Here is a 12,172-nt window from a genome sequence, read left to right on the forward strand (position 1 = left end):
GGCATTATGCTGTAGAACATTTCCCCTCAGACACACGTGAGCTAATGATGAAATAAACTGGCTAAATTAAATTGGAGGGAATTGTGTAATTGCGACAGATCATACCCATCCCACGTGTGCCTTCCTTGGAGCAAATAGTGGAACATGTTCAAGTTGTTCTTTTTCTTCCAAAACCCTGAAGGAATGTTCTAGTCATTCCACCTCTTGTATGTGCACGGTTTGAGATGTGAGTGAATGTGACAGGGAATCTCGAGTATTTGAGTTATTGTTTGGAGTGGGAATGAGCAGTGTGAATTGGTGCTGTGGGAGGATGTGTTTGCTCTGCAGTGTTGCTATAGTGCACTGTCACGTTCTTAACTTACTGTACACAGATGTTTAGGAAAGCGGCATGAAATATTCATAACTGAGATTAGCTCGGCAGCCCTGCTCCCTCTCTCTCCACCGAGCAAAGCACAGAGCTGATCTCCTGACATCTAATACACAAGTAAACAAACATGGCCCTCTATAAAGCACCCGACATCTCTCTCTCTCTCTCTCTCTCTCTCTCTCTCTCTCTCTCTCTCTCTCTCTCTCTCTCTCTCTCTCTCTCTCTCTCTCTCTCTCTCTCTCTCTCTCTTGTGATAAAGTGTCTCTCCCTGGCCAGACTGAGATGCCCTTTGGTGCATTAGAGAAAAACCTCCTCTCCTCTCTTCTCTTCTCTTCTCTTCTCTTCTCCTCTCTCCTGTCCTCACCTAGCTCTTCTCCTCTTCTCTCCTTTCCTATCTACAGGATTATCATAAGCAGCCATAACAATGGGTTAATATACCACTTCAATCTCACAAAAAAATACCAGGAAAGATATTCAGTTCTGATCACTGGCAGATTAAACTCACAGTCATGTGTTCTCCATTATTGACAATGCTGGTATTTATCAGACATGATGTCTAGTCTTCAGAATAAATAGTGGCTCCCAACTGCGACTCTGCTCAGCGATTATCATTTTACAGCCCACTAATCCTAAAGCCTGCCTCCCCTAGACCTCCAACGATCACAGTATAGACTCACACGTACGACGCACACACACGCACACAAGCGTACACCCAACAGACACACACACGCACACAAGTGTACACCCGACAGACGCACACACGCGCACACACGTATGCACGCCAAAACACACACATTAAAGGTGCAAACACAGACACACACACACACACACACACACACACATACACACAGGCACCGTCCAGCTTAATCAGAGACTTCCCATGCCACCACCTATCCTCGCTCCTGTCCTCCGAGCTCTGGTTATAGATCTAATAATAGTATACCCATTTAACTCCACTTTTCATCTCCAGGGAAAGACGTTTAGAAATGTATTCCAGTCTGAAAGCCATTTACTTTATTGTAATTTGAGACTGTATTAATATGTGATGAGCTGGTGCTTTATCTTTTCGCTGCATTAGTGGGTCTCCTCTGTGGCCCTGTGTTTCAAATGTGCTGTTGACGCTGACCTCCCTGTCGCTCTCTCTCTCTCCCCTCTCTCTCTCTCTCTCTCTCTCTCTCTCTCTCTCTGTCCCTCTCTCTCTCTCTCTCTGTCCCTCCCTCTCTCTCTCTCTCTCTCTCTCTCTCTCTCTCTCTCTCTGTCCCTCTCTCTCTCTCTGTCCCTCTCTCTCTCTCTCTGTCCCTCTCTCTCTCTCTCTTTCCCTCTCTCTCTCTGTCTCCCTCTCTCTCTGTTCCTCCCTCTCTCTCTCTCTCTCTTTCTCTCTCTGTCCCTCTCTCTCTCTCTTTCTCTCCCTCTCTCTCTCTCTCTCTCTCTCTCTCTCTCTGTCCCTCTCTCTCTCTCTCTCTTTCTCTCCCTCTCTCTCTCTCTGTCCCTCTCTCTCTCTCTCTCTCTCTCTCTCTCTCTCCTCCAGTGTGCCCGGACAGATGTGAGCGGGCGTGCACGGACTCGGGCGAGTGCTGCCACAGCCAGTGCCTGGGCAGCTGTACCGAGGCGGACGACGACATGGCGTGCGCTGCCTGCCTGCATTACTTCCACGAGGACCGCTGCGTGGCGGAATGTCCCCCGGACACCTACAAGTTCGAAGGCTGGCGCTGCATCACCATGGACCTGTGCGCTCGCGTGCACCTGCCCAGCGACTTTGACTTTGTCATCCACGGAGGGGAGTGTATGCCCGAGTGCCCCTCCGGCTTCACACGCAATGAGACTAATAGGTAAGGGAGTAGGCCTGGCCTCCAGGGGCCCTCTGCAGGATCTGGCATGGTCCTAGTTAGGGGACCTCTATCGCTCACAGAGAACGCTAGTGCGCGAGAGAGACATTGTTACACTATACCCCATCTCAGACGTGTCTGTTGTGGGTTCTGTGTGACCCTGTGTTTTGTTGTTGCGTGGGTTCGCATGCCAAGGTGTTTTGAATTATTCACGTGGTTGAAAAACCACACCCCCCCCCCCCCCACCTGGTCCTCCGGAGCTGGAAGTGCTGCAGGCGAAAAAATGTCACATTAGGCTATGTGTGTTATTTTGAAGGCTGTGGACTTTCCAGTTACTTTTTACTGTACTGTAACTGAGAAACAGAGAAAGATGCTGACCTCAGGGCCCAGCAGGCCTATACAAGACGACTCAGTATTTGGAAACGTCTAGAAGCTGGAGCAGGACCTGCAGGGCGTAGCCGTGAACTACAAAGTATACTGTAAATGTAAACACGAGGGACTAAGGAGACGTTATGCAGATTGCTTAAAGGCGTTCATGGGGAGGGAATAAAACACAGCCGTGTTTTTAACTCGGAATGTTTCCCCTGCTTATCATTTCCCGTGGTTGACGTGAGTTTAGGATAGGAGGAGGACGTCTTTGTTGGTGACTCAGGGTAAACTTATCTCCGTGTTTTGATTTGTCATTTTCGAAAACGTTCCGCGTTGAGTCTTTGTTGCCATACAATTTTGGCCACGTCACCTTTGTTTTGTCTTAAAGGCCGTTCCGTGATTCATACTCTCACGAAACACCAGGTTCACATGAGGACTTCGAAAACGATTACACACTTCACGCAGAGAGTGACCCTGTAGTTTCAAGCGAAAGGACACATTCATTACATCTTGATGTTCTGGAATTTCAGGGAGTGGGAGAGCAAGAGGTCTTGACCCGATGCTCCCTGGCAATCAGTCTGTGTGAATTTTGATTGGCTTGTGTGGCTTTTCCTTGACCGTTTTGTCTCCCTCCACCCCCCCACCCTCTCTCTCTCTGTCTCTCTCCCCCCCCCCCCCTTACCCCTCATACCCAGCATGTTCTGCAGTGAGTGTGATGGCCTGTGTGATAAGATCTGCGACTCTAAGACCATAGACTCGGTGGATGCTGCTCAGTCGCTCATGGGATGCACAGTCATCAAAGGCAACCTGCATATCAACATCCGCCGTGGCAGTGAGTATACCGTCCCACTCTCTCCGGAGACAGGCGGGGGAGCAGGGGGCCGCTGGGACCGCTTGTGTGGCCCGCAGAGTCAACATTACAACATCAGCTTAGCCTGCGCCCCCGAGTCAATTATCGCATTAAGCTATTATGCTATTCATTTTCTCAGTTGACTTATAGCTTATCTATAGATATAAAAGTGTTGGCGCAATTCTAGATTTGCAGGGAGGGGGAATTCCCCTCTGGAGTAAAGACGTAGTTAGCAGTAGTCTTTGGATTTGTTGTTGTTCATGTTCAGAGCCCTGGTTTTCCCACAGTGTGTGTGTGTGTGTGTGTGTGTGTGTGTGTGTGTGTGTGTGTGTGTGTGTGCGTGCGTGTGTGTATATGTATATGTATATGCGTGTGTGCTTGTGTCTGTATGTATGTGTGTGTGTGTGTGTGCGTGTGTGTGTGTGTATGTGTGTGTGTGTATATGTATATGCGTGTGCGCGTGTGTCTGTATGTATGTGCCTGTGTGTGTGTGTGTGTGTGTGTGTGTGTGTGTGTGTGTGTGGCACGTGTGTGACTCTCTTCATCTCCCTCTCCTCTCCCCAGACAACATCGCTTCAGAGCTGGAGAGCTTCATGGGGCTGATTCAGACAGTGACGGGCTACGTGAGGATCCGCCACTCCCACACGCTTGGCTCCCTCTCCTTCCTCAAGAGCCTGCGCTACATCCACGGAGAGGAGCTCATGGACGGGTACGACCTCTCTGGGCCGGGCCGGGCCGTGGCCGGGCCGTGTGTGTATAGATCAGTGGACGTGTCAGCCTTGAACTTACCGCAGCCCTAGAGACAGGAAGTTGTTGTCTTTCATTTTTCTTTTTTGAAAAGGTTCTTTTTTCGGTGTGTGGTCGTGGAAATGATATCTCATTTCAGTTTTTATTGGAGAGAGATAGTAGAGAAGGACAGGAAAGGAGGGTATGCCAGGAGGTGGGTGTGTGTGTGTGTGTGTGTGTGTGGGGAGGGAGGGGGGGGTGTTGCTGGGGGATCTCTCAATCTCAATGATTCAGTATCCAGCAAATCCGATTTTGATATCTCATGTCAAGTGTATTTCAGCAGGTTTTTGGTACGCCCCATAAATGATTTGTGTACGAGGTTGTGGTGCACTATTAATTGTTAAAAGGAGTGTGTCAGAAAGGGCTGTAGATCCCGGTAGATATCAGCCAAACCGCTGTCATCAGCCCATCATATCGTCATGGCGAGGAAGATTCACAGTAGGCCTTACAGTACGAAGGGAATTCACACATACAGTAACACGTGCCAAGACCGGGGCCTCTCCCTGTGAACGAGTCAAAAGGTGGATGATGGACTTGAGTGTGTGAAAACACTCAGGTCCCCTGGCCTATTCCTGGGCTCTCTCGCATGATGTCACCGCCAGCCTATCCCCTCTCAGACAGGAGAGAGTCTGTTCTGGAGACCGGCAGAGAGGATCGTGGGAAAGCCGTTCACCCCTCTTGTTGTCATCTCTCCCGGGGTAGAGTTTCAGCAACAGGAATGCTCGTAAGGAGGGTTGGCATTCCCCTCGTTCCTGAGGTGTTCTATGGAGCTGGGGGTGGGGTGGTGGAGTGGGGGGGGGGTTGTTATAGTTGCTCTGTTTCATCTCTCTCTTTCTCTCTTTCTCTCTCTCTCTCTCTCTGTCTGTCTCTTTCTCTCTCTATCTCTCTCTCTCTCTTTATCTCTCTCTCTCTCTCTCTTTCTCTCTTTCGCTCTCTCTCTCTCTGTCTCTTTCTCTCTCTATCTCTCTCTCTCTCTCTTTCTCTCCCTCTCTTTCTCTCTCTCTCTCTCTCTCTCTCTATCTCTCTCTTTCTCTCTCTCTCTTTCTCTCTTTCTCTCTCTCTCTGTCTCTCTCTCTCTCCCTCTCTGCGTTGACTGACACACAGAAATCCGATCCCCTCTCCCGTCTGCTCCTGTTAACAGTTGACTCATCCACCAGACAGAGAACTAGGCCACAAGCACCTGACAACAATGTTGACGACGACTTTCTCCTCAGCACCGAATTGAATAAAAAAACAGTGATATGACCTGCTGTGAAATGTCCAGATGGTGAACAACCTTGTCTGTTGTTTCTCCTGTCAGGATCTACTCTTTCTCAGCCATCGACAACCAGCACCTGCAGCACCTGTGGGACTGGTCCCAGCACAACCTGACCATCCGAGCCGGGCGGCTCTTCTTCCGCTTCAACCCCAAACTGTGCATGTCGGAGATCCACAGGATGTGGGAGAAGACCAACATCACCAAGAAGTTTGAAGAGGACGACTTCCGTCACAACGGGGACAGAGCCAGCTGTGAGTTCCCCTCCTGAAGTGTCGTCTACCGATCGCGCCTGTCTCCTCTCGCTGCTGCTCATTCATATAATAATAATAATAATAATAATAATAATAATAATAATAATAATATTTAAAAACGTTTTTTTTAAAGATTGAGTAGTAAAAGAAAAAGAAAAAAATGTTAATAAAAGAAAGTATTGGGGTCTAATTAATTTTTAGATTACTAAAGTGTCTTTGTAGGACAATCTACTCTGTATACTGCAAGTATTTCTAGATTTCGGGCGGAGAAGCGGCGAACAACCAACGCCAGCGTCCTCTCTCGACCGGCATTTTAAAAAAAATGTTTTTTATAAATAAATAAAAGTATATCGAAGTATATCATTAAGCTCATATCGACAAGGATGAATTTGATTTGTGTTCAACGCTCAATGGAGGATATGCATGAAGTCAATCAACAATGTGTGTGTGTGTGTGTGTGTGTGTGTGTGTGTGTGTGTGTGTGTGTAGGTGAGAGTCACATCTTGAAGTTCAGGACCAACAGCACCATGAGTAACCGTATCAAGCTGACCTGGGAGCGCTACCGGCCGCCAGACTACAGAGACCTCGTCAGCTTCATCGTCTACTACAAGGAGGCGTGAGTATTCTCAGAGAAGAAAAGAGAGAAGAACATGTTTGACTATCAAGTTGTTTGACTATAATAATAATAATAATAATAATAATAATAATAATAATACATTTGACTTATATAGCGCTTTTCTAGACACTCAAAGACGCTTTACAAACTGAAAAGATTAGTGTAATAATAAATAATAAAAGGTTAGAGTAATAATAAAAAGTAACAAAAGGTAAATAGAAGAAAGTATAGGGGCCTAATTAAGGTAGTGCTGGGGACACATGGGAAGGGAAGGGGGAGAGGGTTAACTGCGAGCTTGAAGAGGTGGGTTTTGAGGGCCTGTTTAAATGTTGGGAGGGTGTTGGCCTGTCTGATGTGGTTGGGGAGGGCGTTCCAGAGGGATGGGGCTGCGGCTGAAAAGGCCCTATCACCCCAGGTCCGCAGCTTGGTCCTGGTGGTCTTAAGGGTGGTTTGGTCATCAGACCTGAGGCAACGGGAGGGGGTGTGGAGGGGGACGAGGTCGGCAAGGTAGGAGGGGGCCAGATTGTTGATGGCTTTATAAGTGGTGAGTAGGATGATGATGACCTTTATCCTAGGTTTTAACAAGAGTTACTGTTCGGTCACTACAGACTCCATGAACAGAAGGTGTGGTGTGTTTTCCTGCTTTCCAGACCGTTCCAGAACATCACAGAGTTCGACGGGCAGGACGGGTGCGGCTCCAACAGTTGGAACATGGTGGACGTGGACCTACCTCAGGACAAAGACACGGACCCTGGCGTGCTGCTGTCCCCGCTGAAACCCTGGACGCAGTACGCCATCTTTGTGAAGGCCATCACTCTGGTGGTGGAGGACAAACACATCCAGGGAGCCAAAAGTGACGTGGTCTACATCCGCACCAACCCCTCAGGTAACACTGACTACTAACTAAAGCTGTCTGATAGAACCGTCGAGAACAGTATCTGTATGTATCTCTATGGATGAAATCCATGGGGTCCCCACTTAGAAACGTTTTGGGATTGTAACATTACTGTGAACAGTATGCCTGTATGTACCTTCGACCACAGCCTGGAGGAAGCCTTTTTAACCAAGTTGCTGAAATAACAGCAGCTCAAGCTGAACATCTCACAACAAGGCTACAAATGTCATCTTTTAGTTTTCATTTTTGGCAGCCTGGGTCATGTTCACAAGCTGGTGGTTAGGGGCCTTCAGATGGCCCACATCTCCAAGAGAAAGGCTAAACAGTTAGCAAGGTTTTGCTCCATATCTGCTATTATTATCGGTAGCCGCTCAATATGGAGACAGCGTTGCTTTTTGGACCCTTAGAGTAGATACCGTTTTACAGTAATGCTATTGTATCTGTTAACCCACATTTGAAACATCCTCTGTGTTAATATTATATGTGTACGATGGTTGGCTGTACAGTCACAAACGTAAATGAATGTCTCCCAATGAACTGATTGCACTGATAGTGTTTATGTCCTTAATGCACTTTGTATTTATGTGGACATAAATAAAGCATTTCAAATGTGTGTGTGTGTGTTTTGTTTTCTTCCTCAGAGCCATCCATGCCAGTGGAGGTCCGGGCGTATGCCAACTCCTCCTCCAAGCTGGTGGTGAAATGGTCCCCTCCCATCTCCCCTAACGGCAACCTCACCTTCTACCTGGTCCGTTGGCAACAGCAGTCTGAGGACAGGGAGCTCTACCAGCATAACTACTGCTCCAAAGGTTAGTCCTCCTCCTCTTCCCATGGCTCTTCATCCTCTCTTACTCCTCTTTTCCTATCTTCACTCTCTTCTCTCTCGTCTTTGAGCATGATGAAGTCCATATAGATTGCTCCGCAACAAATATCTCTCCTCACCAGTGGAGACTGGTGCAGGTAGAAATCGGAGGACGGGCTCATTGTAATGCATAGACTGGAATGAGGGATGGTATCAAAACAAAACACACACATTTAATACCGTTCCTTATTTCATTCCATGCATTACAACAAGCCCGTCCTTCCACAGTCCTTCCACCGTCCTCCACTGCGCCTCAACTAGTACCGTATTTTCCAGACTATAAGTCACACTTTTTTTCATAGTTTGGCTGGTCAGGTGACTTATATTCAGGTGCGACTTATATATAAAATTCACTTATATATCATATTCATATTCATATTCATATTCAGTGATGTGGAATGAGATCGGGAGCTGGGTGAACTTGCTTACCGGTAACTTGCTTGTTGGACTCGCTGGCTTGTTATGTTCATTTAGCCTATTCAGCCTCCCAGGTTCTTTATGCTATTGTGTAGCTGAATAACTGTTCATGTGTCACGTTAACATACCGGACACCTATTCAGCCTGTTGTTCTGTGTGCTATTGTATAGTTGCTCAACTCTCCATGCCTATTTCACTTGTTGTGCTTCTGTGGGTGAATCTTGCCGTTTGCTAACAATGTAGCTAGTTTGCTAATGGCTCCTGTTCCCCTCTCACCCAGAGCTGAAGATCCCCATCCGCATCTCGGCCACGGGGGTCTTGGACATGGAGGAGGACACCAAGCCCACCAAGTCAGACATGACGGGAGGGGACAAGGGAGCGTGCTGCCCCTGCCCCAAGACCAAGGAGGACCTGAAGGCAGAGATAGACGACGCCTCCTACAAAAAAGTCTTTGAGAACTTCCTGCACAACGCCATCTTCACCCCCAGGTAGGTGTCTGCGGGGAGCAGGGAGAGGGAGGCTCGGGAGGCAAAACGGGGAGAGATTGAACTCAGCGTTATGATATTGTCGAAAAGCTCAGGCTGACTTCTCCTTCCACTGCTTCCAGCTGCAGTCCAAACCCACTCTCAAGTCTCCTGAGACGATTATCAAAGAGCTGAGTTCACCGATGTCGGTCTTGTTTGCTTCAGTAGCAGCAGAATCCAGAAGGCAGCGCTTGGTGGAATGACTCCTCAGTAGGAGTGACAGGTTCTAAACATGGAGGTTCTGGAGAGAGACACTGGTGTGGGGGGGGCTGGTGTGGTACTGGTGGGCTGGAGCTTTGTCAGCTTTGTCGGGAGCCCCACTGACAGAGCGCAGAGACACACCGAAACAGGACTCAGGACTCTCGCTTTTACGCTCACTTGTGGCTTTGCCGTCGCCATGGTGACGGCGGGACGGCAGGGTACTGGGGCCTAGCAGGCAGTCATTTAGGCAGTACAAACAAACCCGGGAGAGAGAGAGAGATGTGATTAATGAGTCTGAAGGGCCTGCGCTGGCTGCACACTTGCAGCCGGTTAGGCTTTTGTCTTGCCAGAATGGGGACTGACATCTGTGTTGTGTTATCGTTTCACCTAGCTCGTGGCTACGGATCTTTTGCAGTTTCAAAGACTCCAATCTTTTTTTCCCACACATATTCACTCTCCTACGTATACACAGTGACACACACGCAAACAGATGCATTACACACACACACACACGTAAAATACACAGACACATACAAACACAGATGCACGGCACGCGCACACACACATGCACACACACACACACACACACACACACATACAACCACACACACACACACACACACACATACAACCGCACATGCACACACACACACACACACACACACACACACACACACATACACACAGCCTGATTCGTTTTTGAAATTGAGCCTTTTTCAGGGTAAACTCAGGCCACTTGTTTCCTCATACCAGATGGCAGATGTGGCTGTGTGTGTGTGTGTGTGTGTGTGTGTGTGTGTGTGTGTGTGTGTGTGTGTCTGTGTCTGTGTCTGTGTCTGTGTGTCACTTTTGTGCCTTTGTGTGTGTTTCTATGCAAGTCTATGTGTTTTGAGGTGTGTAGAGTTATACACTGGTATTTGGGGAATTTTAGTGATATATACAATGTTGAGTATTCCATAAACTACAGTTTCATTGGAAAAAAAACATTCTTATGTCCTTGTTCAGTTACAGCGAAGCGTCTGCAGCCAAGCACTTCGTAATTCACTGTGTTTTTACCTGCTTGGTACTGTACAGTACAGTTGATCATCCACTCCAACACATTCATGCATTTATGCAGTGTTACAGCCCCGTAGAATTAAAACAATATGTCTCCGAAAGGCAACAATAAAACAGCCATTCTATTGTTATTAATTGTATTCGTTCCCTCTCTCTCCCCTCCCCTCCCTTTTTTTGTGTTGATTTGTTATAGTATAGCCGTCGAGGAAACAGTCAAGTGCCAGATCTTTGGCGTGCTGCTTGTGTATGCACAACCTCTCCGCTACAACAGAGCGCGCATTATCACAAAACACTCGAGGGAAGGGCCTCTGAATGAGTTTGATTTTTCAAAAGTTCAGGCTTTAGAGAGGGGAAAAAGAGGGAGGCTGTTGAAAAACAGAAACATAAAGAAAGAGGAAATGTTTTCCATTCTGTCCCCCCCCCCACACTCCTCCTCCTCCTCCTCCTCCTCCTCCCCTCACACACTCTCTTTGTCCGTGGCGTGGTTTTGAGTGAGCGGGTGCCAGGAAATGTACAGCGAAGCCATCTGGAATTCAAATGAATGAGGGAAGAGGGAAGATCCCCGGGTTTAACTGGCCAGCGGAGAGCAGCAGGGCCAGGGGCACACTGACTGACTGACTGACTGACTGACTGACTGTCTGACTGACTGACTGGAGGAGCGGAGGATAGTGAGACACAGGGAATAGACTGTGTCTGGTGTGGGGGGACCTCCTATGAGATGATACAACCAGCAGTCAAGTTGAGGGGGGATGAGGGGGGATGGCATCCCCCCCCTGAAATACACATGCAATGACAGTTTTACCAAGTCACTGACACTGAAGTCACTGACGCTGTGAGGATGCTAAAATTGTCCCCATGTGATGATAAAATCCACCATCCCCCCTGATTTTCTTTTACAACTTGAGTACTGGATACAACCATCTATCAGCAACCATGATCACGTGACATCACTGACTCTTGTAGTGGACACATGATGACACATGCACAATTATAGATACGAGAAGGACGAGTGGTCTACCTGTTGTTGGACCTAGCCTCGCCACACAGTGAAGATACCTCGCGGCAGAGCAGAACTGGACACACCATGAGCTACACATGAGCATTAAGTTCCAGAGGTCTCAGACCCCCTTTCTCCCCGGCTCTCTCTCTCTTTGCTGGTATGTGAGGCCGCTGTGTTCAGCTGCTGTGGTTTAAGAGTGGCGTTAAATCACGCTGTTCTGGCTAGTCATCATGTCCTCCTCTCAGGACCAGGCTGCGTAAAGGTGAGAAAACAGGAGGTCTTTTTTTTTTAGGAGGGCAAGAAAGGACACCAGCTGCATTCAACTCAGCCTGGTTAGAAGGTTACGCTTCAGTCTTTTGTTAAGTTCATTTGAGGACAGGTCTGCCTCTGTCTCTCTGCCTCAGCCTCTCTGCCTCTGTCTCTCTGCCTCAGCCTCTCTGCCTCAGCCTCTCTGCCTCAGCCTCTCTGCCTCAGCCTCTCTCTGCCTCAGCCTCTCTACCTCAGCCTCTCTCTACCTCAGCCTCTCTCTGCCTCAGCCTCTCTCTACCTCAGCCTCTCTCTGCCTCAGCCTCTCTCTACCTCAGCCCCTCTCTGCCTCAGCCTCTCTGCCTCAGCCTCTCTCTGCCTCAGCCTCTCTCTGCCTCAGCCTCTCTCTACCTCAGCCTCTCTCTGCCTCAGCCTCTCTCTACCTCAGCCTCTCTGCCTCAGCCTCTCTCTGCCTCAGCCTCTCTCTGCCTCAGCCTCTCTCTACCTCAGCCTCTCTCTACCTCAGCCTCTCTCTACCTCAGCCTCTCTACCTCAGCCTCTCTACCTCAGCCTCTCTCTGCCTCAGCCTCTCCCTGCCTCAGCCTCTCTACCTCAGCCTCTCTCTGCCTCAGCCTCTCTGTCTCAGCC

At 48.6% G+C, this 12,172-nt stretch overlaps 1 protein-coding gene across 1 annotated transcript in view; it reads left to right on the forward strand.

The window, feature by feature from the left end:
* igf1ra (insulin-like growth factor 1a receptor) overlaps positions 1–12,172 on the forward strand; it is a gene marked incomplete at both ends in the record, with an annotated part of 87,499 nt that overhangs the window by 60,903 nt on the left and 14,424 nt on the right. Inside the window, 8 exons of the mRNA XM_080539320.1 lie at positions 1,896–2,196; positions 3,258–3,394; positions 3,977–4,121; positions 5,499–5,707; positions 6,197–6,323; positions 6,974–7,209; positions 7,860–8,027; positions 8,778–8,985. Coding sequence (XP_080395446.1) covers positions 1,896–2,196; positions 3,258–3,394; positions 3,977–4,121; positions 5,499–5,707; positions 6,197–6,323; positions 6,974–7,209; positions 7,860–8,027; positions 8,778–8,985 — 1,531 coding nt within the window. The remainder of the gene's footprint in view (positions 1–1,895; positions 2,197–3,257; positions 3,395–3,976; positions 4,122–5,498; positions 5,708–6,196; positions 6,324–6,973; positions 7,210–7,859; positions 8,028–8,777; positions 8,986–12,172) is intronic.

Source organism: Nansenia antarctica, assembly GCF_963989245.1.
Source record: "Nansenia antarctica genome assembly, chromosome: 9".
Taxonomy (NCBI): Eukaryota; Metazoa; Chordata; class Actinopteri; order Argentiniformes; family Microstomatidae; genus Nansenia; species Nansenia antarctica.